Raw genomic sequence first — 24,731 nt, 5'->3', positions numbered from 1 at the left:
CAAAGGGAAGGAGGCGGCGCCGGGAGCCGAAGCAAAAGCGAGGCTACAGGCAGAGCCGGCCTGTTGACTAAGCTCAGAAAACAGCTACTCAAACCTCCACTGCCAAGCCTCTACCTCTCCAACGCCAGATCCATGTAAACAACACGGACGATTTGGAATTACCTTATTCTATTCTATAATCGGCTGGTCAGTGCTATACTCAATACTTAAGTGACTTACCCATCCAATGAGGATTGTTATTTTCTTGTTTACAAGATGCCACATCTGAGTCGCTGACAAATCCTGAATTTCTGTAAAGATAACTGTCCAGAGATTTATAAGCACGCAGTGCTTCACCACTGAACAGCGAGGGAAAGTGAATGAGGTAATTGTACACGTCTGGGTATTCCGCTGGCAGTTCAACATCCACTGACACGGTCGTGAAAACTCCATCCGGTAAGCCATAAGGGTCACTAATCTGTAGATCGTTTATTTTAGACATATATCTAGTTATCTGTTCATTAGAAAAATGAGCCGTGTAGTCCGTCGGTTGAAATTGATCCATTCTGTACACGAGTGCAGCAGTGTTTTTTACCGACAAGATGGCGGCTGTGAACTTTCCGGTCACGTGACTGCAAGATCTCTATAGATCATATCTAACCTAAATCCCAAACTTATTTTAGTGTAGAGTTGACAAAGAAATCTCCGACACAAATTGATTGTTTTATATACACAGCAGTTTTATTGCTCATCTTTCCAAAGCAACAGCTCATCCACGCGTTCTCTGCAGAGAAACATCACCTTCAGTCTTTTTCAGAATAACGTGACAGGACGAAACGTGAGGTACGAAGAGTAAACGGTCATAAATTTGGTGCAAAAAGAAATCCGAGGAGGAGACGGATATGAAAATTAATCAGAACGAGGAACAAAACGCACACTTTTCTTGAGTCCCGAATAAAAGGGTTCTTTCGAGTCCAGAGTGACACCGTGCTAACTTTCATCAGCAGCTTTACTGCGATAAAACTGAACTTAGGAATTGTTCCGAAATGAATAAACGCCATTGACGCTCATTCGTCACACTCGTCATCATGTGCAGTTTTCCCCCTTCGTCTTTTCCTCCCAGCTTTCTTCTTCCTTTCTTTTTCCGACCACTCTTCATCGGAATCGGACGTCTCGCTCGGTGAGCGACAGTCCCCTCCTCCGTCTTCCTGCTCATCCTCGGCAAACGAACTGGAGCTCTTTCTCGCCCGCTTCCTCGCCCGCTTGGGCGTACTGGAGGGATCGGCCGCCTGCTGGTCCTCTTCCACGGAAGTGCCGTCTCCATAGTGATGCTTCTGCAGGTGGTTCTTGAGGCTGACGTTGTGATTGAAGCACTTCCCGCACTGCTCGCACATGAACGGCCTTTCACCCGTGTGCAGACGCATGTGCGATTTGAGGTGTCCGGCTTGCGTGAAGGAGCGCTCGCAGATGCTGCACTTGTATGGTTTCTCTCCCGAGTGTATCCGCATGTGTCTGTCGTAGCTGGCGAGGTCGCCGAAGCTCCGAGAGCACTGGTCGCAGATGTGTTTCTTTTCGCCTCGGTGGCTCCGTACGTGTTGATTGCGCGCGACGAAGTCTTGGAACCTCTCCGGGCAATCTGGACAGATGTAAGGTCGCAGCTCCTCGTTGTGAGCCCACTCGTGCCTCAACTTGGCTTCTTTCGTATCGAACGGCCTCATGCAGTATTTACAAAAATGCGTGTAGTCTCCGTGAAGTCGGCGGTAGTGCACTTTTTGGCCGGTTTCTGTAAAAAAGCGCTTGCGACACAAAAGACACGCGAACGGCTTGATCTTGTACTCGCACACGTGTTCGCGCGGCTTTTCGTTCGGGTTTGTCGGCACCCTGATGGTTTTATGGCAATCCTCACACACTCGGTTTTCGGGAGGGATTTCTTTCGCGCCGTGCTCCTTCATGGCATGCTCGTGAAAATGCGTGATGTAGCTGAAATGAACGGAGAAGTAGCTTCTGAATGGGCTGTTTTCATCCTCGACGTCGCCGAAGCCGCACTCGGCGCAACCATAGATCCTTTTGTGCCTCCGAATCGTACAGATCATCTTGGCTACGTCTGTACAGTCTGTACACCAGATAACTGGTTTAATGGTGTTCTGAAACGGTTTCAGCGCCATCAGCTTTCTGCTGTTATCCGTATCAGAAGATTCTTCACCCAGATCCTCGGACGGATCAAACAAGCTTGAATCCTCGTCAGCTTCTGAATTCTCTTCAAAATCGTCCTCGTCGTCGTCCTCGTCGTCGTCTCTCGGTAGCTCGGCACGCCTCACCCGGCCTGTCTCGTCGATCAGCAGCGTTTCCTGCCCGGTCTGAACAGGAAGACGCTCGAGATGAAGTCCCTCATCCACCTCGTTTTTAACAGTCAGAACTTCATCCTGATTTCCAGCTCCGTCGTCTTCTGGAGCAGCGGAAGCACAATCCTCGTGCGTCTCCATGAGGAGGCTCGGCTGCTCCTCCTTCACCATCTTGTCAGGGTCTTCCGGTTCCTCTTTCACCATCACACTTGAAATGGTCTTGGAGTGGGTCTCGCCTTGGACGACGGCACTTTTACTCTCGACCATACTGCGTCCTGAGTGCGGAGTCCCGGATGCCTGAGTGGACACGTCTTCATAGGGCGGGATTAAAGGTACATCAGCCACCTTGGGGTGAAGAGAATAATAATTAAAAAGAATAAAAAAAAGTCCGGCAGATTTCAAAGCACACATTATATATACTGGTAACAAATTAAAGGAAAAAACAAAGTTTCAAGATATTATAAAGGAAAAATAAAGCTTCAAAGGAAGAATCAGATATCATATACATCTTTAACGACTATACATCTGGTAGACTGCTTGTTTTGCCCATCTACCAACTAGGGGTCGACCGATAATCGGCCTGGCCGATATATCGGGCCGATATTCTGCATTTTTAGGGTTATCAGTATCGGCCATAATTTCCACCGATATGCCGATAACATGCCTTTTTGCAGCCATTTCATTCCTAACGCGACTGTCACTGCACGTCCTTTCCTGCACTCGCCTCTCTGAGTTCAAGAACACGGTCCTGCCCACCACAACATCTGATTTGTTTGGCACAAGAGATATAGCCAATCGACACGTGTAGCTAAACGCTGTGAACTGTTTCAAGGCGGCCGTATGGGCACTCAGGCAGAAGCAGATCCCACTTCAAGGTAAGGACACGCTGCTTTTGCCGCAATAAGTCACAAACACACAAGTTGCAAAAGCACATCATTATTATATGTTTACATTCTTCATCTACTACTCGTTAAAATTGTCCGTTTGCATCTGTGTAGCCAGGCAAACTTAGCTTACGGAAGGAAGCACTTGAATTAGCCTACAACCAACTAGTCTCGCTGAAACTACATGTAATGCTTCCTTCACTACAATATAATCCTCCTAAATTGGGAATATTAGGCTTGGGCATTAAAAGCATTAGAATGTAGATGGTTACTTGTCAAGTTGTTACACAATAGGGAGTGATAGCCGACTTTATGTTTGATTTTACTTTTTAAAAAATGCTGCAGGCAGCTCCCTACACTTGATTTGTTATTTAAAAACTACTTGAAGTTGGTAAGTCTTACTTAGTTCTTAGTGTAAAAGAATCCAGAGTGTATTTTCATTTATTTTCCACTGAAAATGGTGAGCTGTATTATAGTAGGGAGTGATTTATTTTTTTATTGGTGAATATTTATATTATTTTATTTCTCATTTTATTCTAACTAATGTTTGACTTTATTGTACAAATGCTGCTGGCATCTCCCTGCACAAAATTTCATGTTCAATTTTACAATTAAACATACATTTCATGGATATGAAGGTCTGTGTCAGTGTGTGCTATGTTTAATTTCATGTTTACATTTATCGGTTGCACATATCGGTTATCGGCATCCCAATTCCATAATAATCGGTATCGGCCCTGAAAAAAAAAAAACATAATCGGTCGATCCCTACTACCAACAAACTGACTCCAAAACCCATCAGGTATCACCGGATTTGCTCATGCTCCGAGATGCATACCTTCTCCTTTGGCTTCTCAACTTGTCTAGAGGTCCACAGCCTGTAGTTGGAGCAGGACAGACACTCTTGCCCGAAAGACAGACTCCCTCCTTTGCCGATTCCTCGAATGCGGCACTCGCTGGAGCACTCCAAGCAGCGGAACATCAGGAGCACCAACACTTCCTTGCTCAAGATTGCATAACTGCTCCTAGAATATATAAAAACATGCTCTGGGATTAACCTCGATCTGGACCAAGTTCAACGTGGAAGTAAAGTTGCGGTCAGAAGTTTACCTGCGTGGACGTGAACGCCATGGCACTACTGCGTGAGCTTTCAATGAGGTCTTTGAATTGCTCTTTTTCTTTCAGCACACCGAATATTTGGTAAAAAAACGACCCTTAGTGGGACATTTAATTCTGGTTGGATATTTGCCCAGTCTTCTTGGCAGAAGTTGTAGAGTTCAAATAAATGTGCTTTCTGGCAGCGACCTGACTTTTAAGCACAGTTCACATATTTTCAGTCGGGTCGAGATGAGGACTTGTTTCAAGCTTAAAGCGGAACTGAAGTCATTTTTAAACTTGCTTTATTTCTTAATTAACGTGTTATTCAATTATGTTTTCGGTTTTAGTAACCTTACATCATGACTCGTATTGGCGATTAAACATGATACTTATCGGCCTATTCAGTTTTTAGCCCTGTTGATCGGCAGGCGTCGCTTATCCGCGTGATCTTCACGAGACTTCGAAACGTGAAGTGAAGTGTCAGCGCCGCTGTTTTGAAAACTGTTTTCCCAAACGAAGTATTGCACAAAAACGAGTTTAAATGACGATTACTGCTGACTTTTTTCAAACTTTCCTGATTGCTATTAAAAACAAACAAAACTTCCGGCTTGATTACGTCAGCATTCGAAAGAGGGCGCGCGCGTCTTTTGACGACGTCGGCAGATGTCGGTCGCTTTGATTTCCGCTGTACGTTTTACTTCCGTCCTACGATGTCTCGCACAGGTCTCGACGAATCTCGTTTACGGCCGTTGCTTTGACACGCCGACTTATTTTACAGAGCATATTTCAAAACACTCATAACTTGCTATAGCAGCGACAAAATAGCGATCAAAAATGCATTCCGATATTTAATAAAATGAGAGAGAATTATGATAAAAAAAAAAAAAAAATTGCCTTCAGTTCTCCTTTAATATTAACCTGCTTTATTCATTCCATAACCAGCTCGTGTGTGTTTGGAATCATTGTCTTTTTGGAATACCCAGTTGTGACCAAGTATCAACCATCCAGCTCAGAGGTTTTAACCTTTTTGGGGCTCTGGCACATCAAAAGGTCAAACCAGAACATCAAGGTAGACCAATCAAGTCTGCTTATCGATTATGAAAACTGTCACACACATTATAACGTGCTGTAACGTCAGTGAGATTTGACCCATAGTGCACTACAGCGGACTGTCAATTATCCAACAAATAGTTAAATCAAAATCATGTAAATTACTAAAAACGTTTTAAAGTGCATCAGGGTAGAGCCCTGCACTCCCGTGGGACCCGACGCAAAGCAGTGCGGCGCGGGACAAATTTTGAAAGCTCATTGCGGGCGGGGGTGGGAGGGGGAGGCAATAGATAGTTTTCACATGACGTCACAGAGTCGGGGATTCCCTGGTGGCGGCCATCTTGGAGGGCCAGCTTACCGTACGGGTCACTGAGCACACATTGTAGCGCGCGAGTTACATTCATTTATATATTATTTACATTTATAGTTACATTACTACTATTTAAAGCTAGCAATGGTGCACACCTGTTGTATTCACGGCTGTCGTAATAGGTCAGATGATGAAGTCAAGCGGGGCTTTTATGGAATTCCCACTGTACAGGAGCACGAAGGCGAGCAAACAAACTCAGCATACAAAGGAGAAATCTATGGCTTGCGAGAATCAACCGCAAGGATTATCAGCCTTCCAAACACAGCAAAGTCTGCTCCGATCATTTTATAAGTGGTAAGTTGTTTAAATAAACAATCAATTGTGTTTAAGTTTGTTTTTGGAAACCAAAACATCATGTGAACAATCTCTGGAGAATGCCTAACTGGAACCGCTGAGTGTACGTTTACATTGTAATGTACACTTAACATCGCTCGTTTGTCACGTTTCTATTTGACACTTGTCACTTCACTCACGCAAGGGTCATTTTTGAAAAACATTTTACGTCTATTCTGTATGATTTGATTTGTGTTTGGGATGCAAACAGCGCGCTTTTTGGCGGATGCCGCCTGAATCGCACAGATCCGATTTTTTTTTTTTTTAGGGGGGGGCGTTGGAGTGTCTGATTATAATTTCAAAGTGAATTCTGTATTAAAATTACTAAATAAGCAAATCCGTTACAGTCCATGAAACAGGAAGTATAAGGATGAGAAAAAAACAGTTTAAATCGGGAAGCTGCGCACATTTGTGCAGCCTGAGCGGTGTGCAGGACTGCGCAAATGTGCGCAGCTTCCCGATTTAAACTGTTTTTTTTTTTTTTTTTTGTTCTGCGCGATTCAGGCGGCATCCGCCAAAAGGCGCGCTGTGAATATATAAAGTTGTATATATCAGACAGCCTTTAAAGTTTGATGAAGTCAGTTTCAGGCTTTGGCAGTTTCAGGCTTTGGCAGCCCTGCATAGTCACTTGAAAATGCATCTTTGTCCACTTCGTAGGGGTCAATTCCCCCAATCAAGGACAGTTTGGCTGTATACCGTTGTCGTGAGATGTCGTCTAATGTATCTATATACTTCTGTTTGCTTGATTTTGCCGACATTGATCTTTATTTTAGAAAACTGACTACATAACTTCATAAATTCGTCCGAGATAGCGTAGCCGGTAGTGGCGACGGTCCGTTTTGTTTGCCCCCCAAGATGGCGGCTGGGGGGCGTTCCCCGGAATGCCGTGACGTCAGTGAAAACTATCTATAAGCTGCAGTCCCACTAACTAAAAACGTGTTTAAAATAAAATTTATAAATTATTAATTTATGTCTATCATATATAATTTGTGCTGGATATTTTATTTGGCATTAATAAAAACCATTTTAAGATACCTAAATTTGCGGATGTGGTTTAATCTCGCGTACGTTTCCGATTCCTTTCCGCTCTTCCGTGTTTGAGATCTCCGATCATGGCAGAAGAGCAGAGCTCCTCTAGTGAAGCTCACAGTGCTTCAGAAGTAAGTGCTGCTTTAAAAAGAGGCACATTTACCGTTAAAAAGTCAAGAGTCCTGAAATCAGACATTTGGAAGTCGTTCTCACTCGTGTACGACGCAGAGGGAAATCAGCTGCCCTTTGCTTGTTGTGATAAGTGCCAAAAGGTTCTGACATACAACGGCCATAAATCAGGTACATCAGGCCTGAATCGCCATGTATGTACTGTCTTAAAAGGACAACAATTGTTGGAGTTCAGAGCGAACAACGCAAAAGTGACAGATGCGTTGAAGGCAAAGACCGTGGAGAAATGCGTTGGTTTTGTTGCTGCGGACCTCCGCCCGTATGACAGCATTGCTGGTCGGGGATTAGTTCAGTTAGCCCAACACTTAGTTGACACGGCAGCCACAATAGGCAAATTCGATGTGCGAGATATTCTGCCCCATCCAACAACTGTGTCACGTCATGTAGATGATAGGGCACTCAAATTTAGAAGAGCTGTTGTTGACATGAACAATGACAAGAACTTTCGTGAGAAATAACGCGAACGTCTGCATCATGCGGGATTTGTGGGCGGGAGCAGGACAAAATATGGCAGGCGCGGGCGGGAGCGGGACTGAAAATCATAATTCTTTGCGGGAGCGGGACTGCACAATGCGGGAGCGGGACTCAAAATTCTGTCCCGCGCAGACCTCCACATCAGGGCAAGAACGTGTCCGATATCATGAACAAAAAACCTGAGCTACCTTCATCATGAATACTGGCCAGAAATAATCAATTACTGATGGAGTCTCAGCCGTGGTGGCTCAGTGCTATTTATCCCCCAACACTGAGCTTAATAAGGAACAGACGGCAATACATTACAGGCATTTAGCAGACGCTCTTATCCAGACAGATGTACAAAAACCCCAGAACAGCCCGGGAAGCAGCTTGCTCAAGGGCACTTCAGCCATTCCTGCTGGTCCAGAGAATGGAACTGGTGACCTTTTGGCCCCAAAGCTGCTTCCCCCATGAGGACAGCAATTAGAGCAACCACCTTTCCCAGTGGCTACAATAATAATCCTCTTCCCCGGGCCTAAATTTATTTACGAAATCAAACTGAGAATGGGGTTAAATGGGGCCATTTAGGTTTAAAAAAATACTATTTTATGAGTCTGTATACAAACGCACAGGGTTCTTCAAAATTCCATGGCACACCTGTTGAGAACCAATGGCCTAGATGATTTGACTCCGAGGTTTTTCTTTATTCCGTCCACTTCCACGAGCAGCAAGACTGCCCCAGAGCATGATGCTACCACCACCTCTGGTCATCGTGGCCAAACAACTCGAGCTTTGTCTCCTTTGAACATAAAACTTCCCTCCCTTTGTCCATGTGGTCGATCAGCTGCAAACTTGAAGGTGTAGATCTTGGAGCAGGAGCTTCTTTCTTGGATGGCAGCCTCTCAGTCCAGGGCGATATAAAACTTGCTTAACCTGAACAGTGTTCCAGAAGTTCCCAGTAGGTCTTGATGGTTCCTGACCGTTCGAACCAATCTCCTCTCAGCCGAGTGCGACAGTTTGGGGTCTTCTTCCAGCAAAGTGGCTGCACCGTCCAATAGCTTGTACTTGTATACAGTTGACTGAACTGATGATCGTGGAATCTGCAGCTGTTTAGAAATGGCTCCAAGAGACATTCCTGAGTGTGTAAATCCATGATCATCTTTCTCAGATCTGCACTGAGCTTCTTGGACTTCTCTCATTGTACTGCATGTTGGCCAAGCCAATGAGTGTCAAACAAACCCTTTTGATGCTGTGCACAGAGAAGCTACCAGCTGTAGGTCAATCATCACGAACAGGAAGTTGTCGAGTTAATACATTTTGGAGCTTTCAGCACCACTGAACTGATAACCTAAGTGGACGTATGTCTGTATAATTTTGACCTCGTGTTGACTTCAGAAAACCTTAATTAAACCTTGTGCACCAAATTCTTTTTTTTTTTTTAAATTCAAGATTTATATTCTTCAAATCACTCTGGCACAGAAAAAGAACAATTCAAAGAAATCGTTGAAAGCTCATGAAATTCACGTCCATGATCGCAACTATAGCTAAGAAATTGGCAACTCCGTGCTTTAATACAGTGTTTCCCAACCTTTCTTGAGCCACGGCCCATATTTTACATTTGAAAAATCCCACTGCACACCACCAAAAAAAAATTATTACACACACAATATATTTTATATATATATGTTAAAAGATAACTTTAATTTTCTGAGATGTAATAAAAACATATTTATATTTCAAAGTCAGAACGTAACAGAAGTGTTGTGGACATATATATTCTCAATTTTAACAATGTAGAATTACTTTTTGAAACATAGGAAGGTGATGTTTTAGCAAATATAATTAATAAACATGTGTAGTAGAATAAACATACACATTCTTTCAATAAGATTAACATGGTATATAGCTAGATTGTAATTAATTTGTAACAGACGCGAGATGGACAATCGTAACAGAAGTAATGCAACAGACATCATTTTGGAACTCATAGGCTTGACTTTGGCATATAAATATGTTTTTATTACATCTCAGAAAATTAAAGTTATCTTTTAACATATCATTCATTAAAGATTACATGTTTTGTGACCTGATGGTAAAAAAAGAAATGGTTTTAGGTGAAACCATTTTTTTTAGGGGGGGGCGCGGGTGTCTGTGAGGGATACCCCCAGGAAAATTTTGAAAAATAAGGCCTTACAAACCACTTTTCCTGCAATCTGAGCTGTAGTAGATAAAAAAATATTTGTTGTCTTTTTTATATATTTACATGAAAATATGTTTCAAATCAATAGGAGTATTGTTTGAATTCAAAATAAAAATCACATTCTACATTCAAGGGTATGGTTATAATTTATGATCAACAAAAATGACAAACTAAATTCACATTAAGCCTAAGTTTTATTAATTATCAAAATGTTCATATATTAAATAAAATTTCTTAGGGAGAAAAGGTCAGTCACCCTATGTCCTCATTAGTTGCATATGATTTCAAAAAGTCTTTTGAAATATTTAAGTTTTCAAAACTGTCAGCATTAATTCAGATTTACTGACCATCATATACATGTTCAATGTATTAAATCAAACACATGCAAAGTTTATGGGATAATGTCTATGTACACTTTATACAATTATTTATAGTTCACAGTCGCTTCTCATTTTCATTTGATCATTTTGGCGACTTCTTCAGCTTTTTGGCCAAAGACAAGAGCTTGTCGGTCCTCTCTTTTGTAAGAACTGTTATGATTGGCTATCATGCTCACGCCAGCGATGTTTTGGCCAATTACATTGTAGATAACACGTATCCTACCGCAAGACTTATGTTTAATCCACACCACCTCGTCTTCGAAAAAAATCCCTTCCACACAACCGAACAGCTGCGTTTTCAATCACATTCATAAGCATTCCAAACCTGTAGATGGCATTATTTCCCCAAATCCTACCCCCTAATCACATCAGAATAGCCCTCTGTTGGCGTCACTTCCGCCTAAACATAAAACATGGCGCCAAGCTCGTTCGTCTGGACAGACTCGGAGACAGAATTGCTTCTAAACACAATTTTGGAGTATAAACTTCAAAAGATGCAAGAAAACGTTGATTGGGAATCTTGTCAGTAGCTGGGCTTCTAAAATTAAACATGTAAATAGCACCTGCACAATAATTAACGCTTTCAAGGCACTACTCCGATCCATTACTCTTTGTCCATGCTTAATCTGGCTTCTGCAGTAAACAAAGGTCGCACGTTTGACGTCAGGGCAGATTTGTTGTCATTTTTTTGGCGCAGATTGTGACGTTCTAAAACGCAAAACTCCGGTTATCTCTGTCTACACGAAAAGGCATACACGGAGTTTTCAAAAATCTTCACGGAGTTTTTTTAAATATTCGTTTTTGATGTTTTCATGTGGATGACAGGCCAAAACGTAGAAAAATATCTTCGATTTAGCAGATACCCGGCTACGTGTGGACGGGGTCTTAGCGAGACTAAAGATGGCGAAAACATAAACATGTAACATCGTCGTATGAATGAATTACGCTTGAGTATCATGAAAGAACATACCCCAACCCCCCTCAATAAATGAAGAAAAAATCTCAACGGATTTGGCATAATATAAAAAGGTCGATTTTTACTCAGAAAAAGCGGAAATCCGCCGAAAAGCGGAAAACTCATCCCTGCTATCGCTATCACCGCTGTCACACCCGAAGCATTACTAATTCTATTGTTTGAATGGCAACAGGTAGATACACAGGTTAATTAGCTACCTGCTGCCATCTATTGGACGAGTATTTAATTGTTCTTCCGGTCACTATACGTCGCTGGCATAGACAACGAAGACAAATTATTTGCAGAAAATAAGTAATTTTCGGAACAATTAAGTGAAATTGGATAAATGTCCCATGGTACACCTGATGATCTCTCACGGCACACTAATGTGCCGCGGCGCGGTGGTTGGGAAACACTGCTTTAATAAACACTGATACCACAGCAGTGTTGAATTCCAGACTGTGATTGGTCAGAAGGTGTTGATTCGTTTTCTATCGCAGTAACTCTGACAGTCGTGCAGGTTTATATTAACGCGCTCGTCCTGACGTTTCTATCGTAACAGCTCGTTCACAGGTAAGCTCCTTATCAACAGATTTTAAAGAACATGTCGAGATGGCATAACGAGTCTCCAGTGTCGGCACTTGACAGTTCCACGACAGAGAAGTTTACGCTTTTTCATTTCAGTAACACACCAAGACCCCGTTATAAGCCGTGTGAGTGGTCATCATCATCTGGTCTAACATTCAACAGGGAGGGGGAATGCAAGGTGCAAACAAATAAACAGGAAAAAAAGATCTTCCATACATACTCCGTGAACAAGATCCATCTCGAGCGAACCAATAAAGAACGCGACCCAAGAGTTTGGATTGCTACGGACCTCTCACACGGAAGAAACAAATCCTCATACAGAGCACGAAAGCAAACCCGCTCTTGGGCCAAGTTAGACGGTCAACAAAAATTCTCAACGTACAAGACGTACCATTTACCTCGCCATCATACACCCGCACTTAGGGCACGCAACACAGGTATGGGCTCCTCGATCTGTAGAGCTCATTAGACGGACCGAACGAGTCTGCCGTACATCTCTGATACTCGTTCCCAGGAAAGATTAATAAGAACAAATCTACTTCCCATCAGTTACTGGAACAAGCATCTCAACAAGGTGCTATTCTTTAAGATCGTCACCGGGTTGGCCAAGGTTGATCGCCAAGTCCTGACCTCCGCCGTCAGTCCTGCTAAAGCGACAAGAAATTGCAACGACAGTACATCTGGAATCGTGTACAACCAACCATTCATGCGACCACAAGAACCTCACCAGCTCACACTGTCCTCCTCCAAGTCCCTCCTTCTTCAGTATCACACCTCGTCTTTGCAGTCCAGATGATCCGCAAATATGAACAACGTGTTAAGTGCAATTCTACACGTAGCCGCCTTAGGCCTTTAACTTCTTTTTAGTCGTCATCGTTATGTAATCTTAGTTTTACGTACAGGTCCGCAGTAACTGGCTTCAGCCGTGGCCTTAATTTTATTATTGTAGAATTATTTAAAATCTGTTTATCTTAAGGCAAGAGCTAAATATATAAACGGGAACTTCAAAAAAGAGGAAAAAATAAAGCTGGTGATAGAACAACTCTTTATAACAGGAACTAATGATTCCTGGATGTTCCACGACTTTAAACGTGGCTACTAATTGATAAAATTGTAATCATTGACACACTGCTGTGGTATGAGGAGGAAAAAACACTGTGGGGCATGCTGTTCGAGAAAAAACATCAACTTCAGGGTGGTAAAAGTAAATCCGTGTCATCACACCACCCTGTCTTTGATCACTTTCCTGGAACAGCACAATGCCAAGCGTTTTATTTCTTATGGGAGTAAAAATATACACATGTAAATAAAATAAAAAAAAGACACATACTCGGGCAAACTGCTGTATTTGTCCTCGTGTTCAGTGGACGACCTTGGATCTAGGGAAAGAAAGAAAGAATAAATAAGTAAATAAATACCCATTTAACACCAAAAATGACTGCGGAATAGAAAACTAAATTAAAATTATTACAAATAATTTCACCACCTTCAATCCACACACCCTTTCAGTAAAACAATATTTAAAAAAAAAAAAAGGTATTTTATTTATATTTTACATTTAAGTGATTTCTCGTCCGATCAAACTGCACCGAGTACGGTATGAACGTTGTATTCTGAGAACAAAATGGTTTCTGACCTTCTCCACATCCCTGTGAACCCACCGACGGGTTCTCCATCATGCTGCTGGTTAATTCCTGTTTAGTTAAAATCGTAAAATGACAACGACGCACATAAAATAAATTAAAATGCACAATTCCAATTTTTCTGAAACGTGACGGCACTTACAAGCTCGATCTCCACCGGCGCCGACAGGTCGTCGTCTGAGATGCAGCTCCCACTTTACACACACACACAAAAAAAAAACAACTGTTATACAAACTCATGCCACCGTGACTCAACCCATCAGTGCAATGACACACCCATGAACTCCAATCTGATTGGTCAGAAGGTGTGTGTTATTTCTGTATACAGGCTTTCCCCAGGTTTGACCACCATAAATTTAAGACTTTTTTTTCAGACCACTTAAATGAGAATTAAGACCTACATGGCACCCATTATGCGGTCGTAGAACACCAGATCAAATTCACAATAATGACAAATGTTTCAAGTAAAAATACTTTTATAATAAAAGTTATATACTTAAGTCATTATGTGCATTACTTGTCGAATCTTCACATTCAAGACAAAAAAACAAGTCTAAACCTGGAAGAAAGGAGCACAACGTAGGGTCCACGTCATGGCCTTAAAGGTACACAAAAATGCAATAGGCATACCAACACATTAATGCCAAAGGTGTGCACTCACCAGTCAGAAAGCCAAACTGAGGGCCCAACTCGAGGCCTAAAGAACTGTCTCTGAACTAATTATGACCGTGCACCCAGAGATGATACCGTATTTATCCTTATAGAAGCGCCCTCCCTATTTGACGCGCCTCCACGATTTTCAGAGCTAGCATAGTATTTACCAACCATTTTCTTCATTTAACAAACTTTAAATCCAACAAACCACAACAGAGACGTTCAATTTCACCGCTGATTTTTTTTTTTACCGGAAGTCCACTCGTCAAAGAGTTCTGCAAGTTTAGCCTTGAACGGACGGTTCCAAGACACATCAGCTGGCTGCAATTTACACGTGCATCCACCAGGTATCACTGCCATATCCGAGTTGTAGCGTTGTCTGACTAACCCCTTCACCTTTGATGTAATATGCGCCCTGAATGCATCCCACACGAGTAGACGACGGCGGCGATTATTCACACCATAGAGCTTACTGAGCCAATACATAATGCTCTCTTCATTCGCCCAGGATTTCTTTCCAGCACCACACATGATGATTTGGATGCCAGCAGGAATTTCGTCTCTCTTTGGCGGGCGAACCCCTAACAAATGTACGAGGGGGGCCAGTAGTCTGCGTAGGCTCCCAGCGTCACGGTAAGTTTTTCTTTGTCATGACCCGTGGAACTTACACGTACTTCTTTGGTGCCAGCTTTAGTCAGTGTGCTTTTTCCCGGCATCTCGAACCACACAGGTGTTTCATCCATGTTGAGAATTTCTGAGGAGTCGTACTCTCGTAATCTACGCATGCGGATAACATAACGCAGGAATTTATCTATGCGATCATCGATGATTTCCACGGCGTGTTGGGCTACATGCGTGGCTCTTCTAAAAACAATTTGATGTCGTTTTTTGAACCGCCAGTACCAGCCGTTAGAGGCTTTGAACGACTGGTTACCATTTTCCCGGTGAAGCCGTAGGGCCTGATGACGTAGGGACTTTCCTGTCCCACATTCTCGGCGTTCGTCAAACCACCTCATTAGCTGCGTGTCGACGTCTGGATAACGTAGTGGGCGACCTACACCAGGTTTTCTTTTCTCAGACTTTGGAGCCATTTGGAGACGTTCCTTTTGTTTGCACCACTCTTGTACACGTTTACGGTGAACATTAAATGTTTTTGCAGCCAAGTGTTTGCCTTTCTGCTCTGCCAGTTCTACAACCTTGATTTTTGTCATTTAAGGGTCGAAATTGACGCTCCCCCTTCATGTTTTGCACTGCGCCTGGGCGCGTTTATTAGGATAAATACGGTACTTAAAATAAAAAAGTAATGTGGGTGTATTTTTTTTAAATAAAATAGCTAGCGGGCGGGCGGGCGGACCAAAAGTCTCTTAAAAAGGTGCACAAAAATGCAATTGGCGTACCAATACATTGGTACAATGGTGTGCACTCACCAACCAAAAAGCCAAACTGAGGACCCAACTCAAGGCCTAAAGAACGGTCTCTAAACTAATTATGACCGTGCACCCAGAGATGATAAACAGACAAACTCTTTGTCTTAGTTTCCCAGCATTCAACCTGCTTCAACCATTTTACATTTTGAAGAATAAAAAGAAATGTAAATACTCCAATGCCGCTTTTCCACTACCAACGCGGCTGAGTTGGGCTGAGCCGTGCCGTGCTGAGTTGGGCTGAGTCGGGCTGAGTGGGGCTGTTGGAGTTGCATTTCGACTACAACCGCGCTGAACCGTGCTGGCTGGAAGTGGGTGGACACATTGGGTGGAGTTAGCGAAAGTGGGTGGACATCACGTGATGTCGTTAGGCGGCGCAAACAGTGACATCAGTGATCTTTTAAGCGGTAGTCTCACGACCCGGATAGTAAACAATAAACATGGAGGACATGGAGTCGTTAGTGTTGCTGGTCTTGGTTCTGTGGCTTGTTGTCACCGACAACGCCAACAGATACTGGCAAGAGCGTATAGATGAGGCGAGGCACATAAGGCTTCAGAAATTCTCGTAATTCTTCTTCCGGGTTTACGGTGTTTACAGATCCCAGCGTGCTCGCGGGGCGTGTGTGGGCATGTGTGGGCATGTGAGGACACTCCTCCTCACCAATCAGTGCACAGGGGAGTGTCTCCTCACGCCCCTAGCCCCACTTGGCTCGCTTCAGCCCCACTCCAAAACCGTGCGAGTTTTGGGTGCTGAGTAGGGCTGAAGCGAGCTGAGTCGTGCTGCTCTGAGGTAGTCGAAACGCGAGCCGTGTCGGGCTGAAGTGAGCTGAAAAAGGGTAGTGGAAAAGGGCCACTAGTAAACAAGGGAGGGAGGGAAGATATAGATGTGGAGGTGGATAGATAAGAGACACAATGAGAGAAATCCACCACTTGCCTCGTTAACGTCTTTGACCAACTCCTTCATTATATAAGGAACAAGACCGAATTTTATGTAAGACGTTTTGTTTTTTCCACAGGAGAATGTTGTAGCGACTTCCGAGTCTGGGAACATAGCCTTAAAGAGTTCGCTTATGCCCTCATTCGAGCGGTGTTCCATAATTGTTTTTAAAATCCAGAGCACCTCTGCCCGAAGTGTCGGGGTTCCACCGACACCCATCATGCCACTGCTCGGCCGTTGTGCTGTTGCTAGCCTTGCCGATGATGTCTGGCTTGGCTGATGCTGCTGACGTTCGACAGTGGTGCTCGTGCCAACTCCAGGTGCATTCGGAGATTGAACCGTGCAGAACTGAGCGATGGGCTGGTGGCGGTGGAGAGCAGATGCAATGTGCTTTGAGCTCTTCATGTGAGACTCTAAAGCGAAATGACCTATAGTGGACAACTTGAAGGCCTTTCGACAAACACAGCATCTTGCTTCAACGTCACTTCCAGGAACCTCCCTCACCCAATCACGATATCTTTCATCTGAAAGCCACTGCTAATTAAAACGACACTTCCCCATGCTACGATTCGCAGAGTCTCCTTTCCACCACAGACTCCGACGATTGCGCCGGCACGAAAATGTATCAATATTGTTTCTTTCTTTGCGCATACTCCAAGAAATTCACTGATGTTACGCAAAACCCACGTTTTCACATCGTAGAATAGTACGAGTAAATTTAAGACCTTTGTTTAAAAAAATTAAGACTTGGGTAAAGCAATTTAAGACTTTTTAAGGCCTTAATTTTGGAATATTAAATTTAAGACTTAAGACCCAGTGGCTACCATGTGTATAAGAGCACGGACAGAACAGGATAGCAGCCCTGCTGAAACATGATAATGCTCTTGGTGCCGTTTCTATAGCAACAGACAGACACTCCACATAATCCAAGATCAACAATTAACAGATTTGCATTGCGAATTTGTAACATATAACCTGTAATGCGGTGACATTTTTGTTTGAGAGCATTTCATTTACAGGAGGAGTGTCGTCAGAGACGCAGAGGTTGGTGAGGGAAACGGGTGAGAACATGAAACAACCTCTCTCGCAAATGTTCCACGGCGTTAACTCGAACAAATAAACTTAAAACGTGAGCCGTGCCTTTCGTTAATAAATTCAACATTGGCAAATTGCTGCGATACAAGTGGAACACCACGTTTCAGACTGTGCAGTTATACAAAAATAATGCACAAATTTGCATCATGCTCAGATCGGAGTGCGTTACTCCGTCAGTTACAAGCGCATGAGCAAATTAACCTTCCTGCTGTAAGGAAACTATTTCTTTGGTTAAACCGGAGACACCACAGTTCCGGGAGGGGGGAGTCCTACAGAGCTGAGGCACAGAGAGGTTCTCTGCATTATATAGAAATGGAACCTGTGCCCTAACATGCCCTGTATGCACGAGTACATATTTATAACAACACCTGCTGTTTTATGCAGTTATCCATTATGATTCATCGACTGTAAATGATCTCTTGTGGCCCGCCGACAGCACTTTCACGGGCCACGCTTTGGGGCGAACAGCTTGAGGACAAATAAAACCAGAGCGTCAGTGCTCACATTGCCGTACCATGAGAAACCAGACTCGTTTATAATTAGCTCAGCTGTTCTTCATGAACTGGAACAACTTGATCTTCCAAACAAAACAATCCGATTCAAAACCCACTGAATACTCAGGGAAGACTAGCGATTTTTGTGAATTGCGGACAGACAGACGCCGCGTGATGGCAATAGGTGAGCCATCACCTACGGCCAGTTAGCTAAAAAAAACAAATCGGCGATAACGGGTTGAGATCCTGGTGTAGGGGGCATAAACTTTTAATCGCCATGACCAAGTGGGAACTGCAAACTTCCCATTCAAAAAGATGCATTTCAACGTCTCTCCAACTCGTAAAGTTGGAGTTTTTCGACTTCTCCGTGACGTCTCTTCAACACAGCGCGAGTTCAGGGTTTAAGTTTAAACCTTAAAGCTTTTCAGCTGTCTTTCGAGCTCTCGTTTATTTTAATTTGCTAAATACTCCGTGATCCTTAAATCATTCATTCGCTTTCTGGAAGAATTTCACTCTTTTTCTCATTTGTGGTTCTGTGAACAGAGACGCATCACGTCCACGTTAAAAACCAAACAGCTCTTAAACGTTTTCAAAAGACCGCAACAGAAGGCAGTTTTTTTTTTTTTAAATGGAGAGAGAGAGAGACCGAAATTCAGACAAGCGTTTATGTGAACTCTAATGTGGGAAGGAGTTGTTTCCGAGTTGGAAAAATTCAGAATTCCTGGTTGCTGTGAGTGCAGCATTTCCTCAAGACGCCAATCAAATCCTAAAGAATAAAGCTGAAGCCCCGCCCACAAAATATACCTCACTGAGCTAAAGACGGAATATCTCACTGTAGAAGTAAGATGCGTTTGAATTTCCGTTTCACGGCATGAGTGAATACTACTCACCGAAGAGAAAGCTCTTGGGCTGTTGCAGGAAGCCTCTCACGACCTCTTGTCTGCGAAGTGCCTTCATAGCTATGGAAAAAAAAAAAAAAGACATTATTATACTGACGTGAAAAAAATAAACCGGAAGACGCCATTTACAGACAAATATCCTGGAAAAGAAATCAATTCCTGACCAGAACCGAGCAAAGTTTAAAGGTGCACTACAGAGAATTTAGTGTCACCTAGTGGCAAGGTTGCAGACTGCAACTCGTGCGACAGTCAGGTGCCAAAGACTACCTCCAAAACGAGGTCATCTACAACCACAAACTCCTCCATCAAGCGATGGTGACTTTAGATACACACAGTACTGTGCAAGTTTTTTCCCCATACAAACTTGGTTAGAGATTTCCATTTTATGACTTCTACATTACAAAAACATTTCAGAGTTCCAAACGTGCATTTTCCAGCACAAAATTAAATCAGTGTAGGAAATGGGTGCCCGCCCGTCGCGGTCAGTTTGCAGCAAGGGCGGAATGAATTTATAAGTTGCCAGCCCCACGGGCGGTTCCTCTTTGAGGGGGTTCATTGTTCTCTCGATATTTCATCATATTGAAGGACTTTTCAAGACATTTTCACTAGATTCTGTTGGTTTGTTTACCGACGCGGGCGCGGCCATAATGTTTTCGCTTAGAAATGAAACGAGCACTCTGGCTGGCTGTTGCTTCGGAGGTTAAGCCAATCAGAGAGTTCGATACACACAGCTCATTGAAATCCACCCCAAGTCACATCTATGTCTGTGACTTTGAAAACCAGCGTCCTACCACATGAGTTTTGTCAAAATATCACATAAAATTGATTGTTAATTGTTCCAAATATCTGAAAATGTTGTATGACTATCTAGGGATAAAACCAGCTGAACCAAAGACCTCTCAAAAACGAAAACAAACTGAAGAAGCGAGAAAGAAAGCACAACAAAAATATGATAAAGATAAGAGAAGGAGAACCGTTGTGGACAGTCGGAAGCAAGAGTTTGACTGGCTGGTATCCGATGACAACAAACAAAACTATCTACTGTAAGGTGTGTAGAGCTGCATATTAAATTATGCGATATTATGCGGATTATAGTTGAAATTGGGGCGCCCTGTGGTCTGGCTGATATTTTCCATGAATTTCCTACACTGATTGAATGTTACAGAAACAAAGTTTGCAAATATCTGAGTAGCGTATTCCATAAGCAGGGATGAGAATGGAACATTTAAAAAAAACTCTGAAATGTCTGCCAACTTTCCCACACACACATTTTATATATATATAAAAACACACACTTTTTTATATATTTTAGGGATGAGAATGAAAAATATTTTAAAAGTCTGAAAAAACCAGGGCGGGGCCCATGGGGCTAATGATTTTTGGCTTTTTTTTTTTTTTTTTACCCCAAAACCATTAATTTTATCAGCAAAAAGTTGCAATGTATTTGGAAAGAAATTCCCCTTCTTGTTGGACTCCCATGTGAAAATGATTAATATGGTACAAGAGACTTGTTTTTAATCAATTCACATTTGATGATTTCAAAAAATCAATGCACCTTTTAATATAAACGAGCTCTACAGTATTATATTTCTGCATTTTTGCTATTCATGTCTTTGAATACTCTAATCCTTTACAATGAAGTGCAAACCAGAAAAAAGCTCAATCATATAATTCTCTTAAGCTTTCTTCTGATGTTATCATGGTAGCAGGAGGTCTTGCATATTAAGCAGGCAACATTCAACATCACTCATCACTTCCCTTTCAACTGCTGTGTGGACTAACTAGGATTTATCTGGACAGGATGTTGTGTGATGTAATACAGATACCATACGGTCAATTTGAAGACCAAGATGGTGATTTTGAATTAAAGAACAGGGATGTACAATGGGCATTACATATTGGAAATTTTTTTTAAATCAAAAACTATAAGTTCATCTCGGCCTAAAAAATTTGGGCAGACGCTCCCGCGTGGCACATGCGAGCAATTCCAACCGTCCCCCTATGAAATAAGTAGGAGAGTTATACATGCTATCATACTTAAAATTTTATCAGAAATATAGATATGATACTATGATTCTCCCCAACATGCTACATTAGATAAGCTAACCCCATTTATAAAAGATACACACTTATATATGACATGTAATTGATGTATATTTTTTGGGGCGCGCTCGCTCTCTCTGCCATGCCGATCCTGTAGGCTGCACTGACTCAACTGAAAACTCCGGTCCTTGAGAAAAGAGATAAAAGCCTGCCCACACTGAAAGCTGATTGGCTTATTTTGCTGAGTAACCCAATCAAAATGCTCTTTGTCTGGCATGCGCTACATGAACAGGCAGTGTTGCCAGATTGGGTGGTTTTAAGTGCATTTTGGCGGGTTTTGAACATATTTTGGGCTGGAAAACGTCAGCAGTATCTGGCAACACTGCACACAGTCTCCCTCACGCGCGCACATTCTAAGATGAGTGATGCAGACCTTAATGTTGCGCGCGCACGCTCTTGCTCGCTTCTATCAATATGCAGGAGACTCCCGGAACTTCCGGGAGACTTGGGATGTCTGCGTTATAAGGTGACCACAGATCGTTAATCATACACCCCCCCCAAATAAAAAATATTTCTCAACGGATTTACATCGATCTCAAAAACGATCATTTTGGTCTGACAAAGTCGGAAATCCGCCAATCGGCGGAAAATTCTCATCCCTGATATATATGTTTTCAAATTCAATGATGGTTTAAAATGTTCATAAACTTACTTTTATAACATTTAATAATCCCTAGTACTTATTAATCACTAATTCATAAGTAGTAATGATTAATAATCAATAATAATTACTATTACTAGTAATTATTATTAGTGGTTAATATTATTCTTATTATATTAAAAACACTGTTGTAGACGATAAGTAATAAAACTAAAAACTTTTTGTACAAATTATTTATACTGTACTATATTTAGAATTATTGTATTTTCTGGAGTTCTTTTTAACTGAGTTTTGAAATAAAGGTTGTTTATATATTTATATTAAACTTGGTACAATAAACAAATGTTAATTATGTAAAAAAAAATGATGCTAATCATTATTATGTCCTATAAGCCCCATTTTCCACCTGACTTGTGTGCATGCGCGAACCCCCCTGCGTTTCACTCCGGAGTGCTTGACCTTAACACACACATGCGCCTCGTGTCCATGAAAAGCCAGTTTCCCAGTTTGCCGTGTCCCCAGCGCTGCGGTACCGTCTTTAAACACATTTGTGCGATCCAGCGCTTATCGCAAACGATTCTTCTCCTTATTTTGGGGGTATTTGTCATCCCCCAACCACTTGTCGTTAAACAGACATCTTCCCATAATTATCAACGCTTTCTAGCGCCCACGTAAGCTACCTGCGCATCTCTCACTCTTCACAACCACCACACCACACCACACTTCCTCCAGTAGCCTCCTAACGTTAGTTCTTGATCTACGGAATGCACAGAAGACGCACAGAACCAATGCTGCCCCCAAAAGGTACGCTGGTCACTTTTAAAATTACAGTTAAAAAAAAATAATACCCCAAACCAGATGGAGACATTTCACTCATTCGGTCCAGTATTAAATTTAATACCTCCCTTTCGAAAATTCCAGTCATTCCAAACAATTTAAGACGTTTTTCGGCCTTGAAAACCGAAAGTTGTATTTAAAACTTTTTAAGGACCCGCGGGAACCCTGGCCTCGCCTCGCGCCGACCCCTACCCCCCGAAATTTTCTCAACGGATTTACACGTTTCACAAAAATGACATTTTCAGCGGGAAAAACTCGGAATTCCGTGGATCCGCGGAAAATTCTCATCCCTGCATAAGAGAGCATTTTCAGATTATAAAAGAAAGCATAATGAAGGATTCCATTTTACACATGCAAATTGTTAATGTGTGTCCTTCCCCGCACACAAATAACACGCTACGGTAAAAAAAAGACCACGACTCATTTTATAGCTCAGAAATTCATACAAGACCAGCTACCATCGTAACATATTCTGTCAGAAAAATATTCTATACCTAACTTTCAGCTTTCGTTTTAAAAAACAAAATCGCAGATTTATAACTAAATGTTTATATGGCGTAGTGATTTTTAAGTTACTACTTTTGGTGAGGTCATGACCTTGACCCTGAGGCTTTCCGTTTAGATCAAAGCACACGATCGTATTGGTTTTGGGTATGTGGAAAACGGAGTTACGACGGTGATCAAATATTTTGCATGATGTTTTATTCCGGTTATGATTATTCTGTGAGCGCACCAATCCTTAGGTGGATAAAGTCACAACTTAAAATACAATTAGTGATAACTGTAGACTTTTCAGTCGACTACAACCTTTTTAAGGGAATGCGATGTAGTCGACCATTTATCATGTCCCTGATCAAGCCGCCATTTTTCCACAAATTTTGCCAAATTCTGAATATTCACATCAAAGATTTAATCTATATTATTTCTTTCATCGTTTTATTTCAAATTAAAACCAACATCACCATTCAAAACCGTATAGTTTATTGACTGGGGGATCCCCACAGTACCCAGTTTCTGAGACAGACCCATTTACAAAAGGCACCTGTGGGCCAAAACAAAAGTTTTGGCACCCCAACAGATAACGCACTTTACCTCTGACTCAACTAGCCGGCTAGCAACAAGCCAAGACTTTTAGCATCCAAAACACATCTTTTGTGAGCAACCAAGCGCCAGTGTTGGGTAATATCTATACATAAATACTTACGCATATATATTATTTACAGGTAATAACTCGCTTGTTATTTATCTTGTCTCTTTGCTATGCTAAGTAGCTAGCTAGCAAGCGAGCTAGCCTAGCCAACAACACAGCCAAATTAGCAACCGATTAGCAGCATCCGCTACTCCTGTGGAAACCAAGACTCGCTAATACGAGTCTTTTCCCTCAAAATGCTGTATAATTATTACAGAAGTGTTTTTCGCCGCATAATTTACCTATCCAGGAGAAACCTGGCGAGCTGGGCGTCAGTTTTGAGGCCTCGGTCTTCTTTCAGAGCTCTCCATCGGTCAAACGCAGTTCCGACACTGACTCGAGTTTTACTCCGAAACGCATCGTACAGCTTTTTAGATAAATACTGAACTGGCTTCGGCTTTGAAACTTCAGCGGTAATAATTTTTAGCTCATCCATATTCAAGACGAGAATATGGTGAACTTTTACGTTTTGGTTATACTAATACAAATGTGTCGTTCGTGAGCGAGTCTTTGAACCGACTCCGAGTTCAGAGTCGACTCACATGCTCGGCTCGATTCGAGGTCTCTGGGGGTTTTTTGGTCATTTTCTTTTCTGCAGATGCAGAAAATGCTGATAGTTGATTCACAGCTTGGTGGAGAAGATATAAACCAATCACAGATATAAAAATGTCCGCGCATGTATCGCAAATTCCCCTGTTTAGGAGAAATAAAAGAATGAATCGCTTGGGAGCAGAAAGAATCGGCTCAGTGACCAGAACAGAAGTTCCTTTGAATCAAGTTCAAAGGAATTAGATTAGATTAGACTAGACAGAAATTTATTGATCCCTTTGGGAGGGTTTCCTCAGGGAAATTAAGATTCCAGCAGCATCATTACAGGATAAACAGAGAATAGAAAATAGAGAAAAAACTTCTAGATAAATTAAATACAGGTAGTCGTCGACTTACGACTGCGTTTGGTTACGACTGACCGGTCGTAAACCGATCTGGTCGTAAGTCGGCCTA

The 24,731-nt window shown here is 42.3% G+C and overlaps 1 protein-coding gene across 3 annotated transcripts in view; it reads right to left on the bottom strand.

Moving 5' to 3' along the window:
* Window positions 1–698: 698 nt before the first annotated feature.
* The window catches only part of LOC132896388 (uncharacterized), a 75,782-nt gene continuing 51,749 nt past the window's right edge, over window positions 699–24,731 (bottom strand). For all 3 annotated transcript variants that reach the window (XM_060937173.1, XM_060937175.1, XM_060937174.1), the window contains 6 exons: window positions 18,991–19,059; window positions 13,639–13,690; window positions 13,490–13,547; window positions 13,184–13,232; window positions 4,044–4,230; window positions 699–2,666 (listed from right to left, as the gene is read on the bottom strand). In XM_060937173.1, coding sequence (XP_060793156.1) covers window positions 1,047–2,666; window positions 4,044–4,230; window positions 13,184–13,232; window positions 13,490–13,547; window positions 13,639–13,690; window positions 18,991–19,059 — 2,035 coding nt within the window. In that variant the 3' untranslated portion in view covers window positions 699–1,046. The remainder of the gene's footprint in view (window positions 2,667–4,043; window positions 4,231–13,183; window positions 13,233–13,489; window positions 13,548–13,638; window positions 13,691–18,990; window positions 19,060–24,731) is intronic.

Source organism: Neoarius graeffei, chromosome 13 (assembly GCF_027579695.1).
Source record: "Neoarius graeffei isolate fNeoGra1 chromosome 13, fNeoGra1.pri, whole genome shotgun sequence".
Taxonomy (NCBI): Eukaryota; Metazoa; Chordata; class Actinopteri; order Siluriformes; family Ariidae; genus Neoarius; species Neoarius graeffei.
The sequence above is the reverse complement of the archived record's forward strand: the minus strand, read 5'-3'. Positions and strand labels throughout refer to the sequence as shown.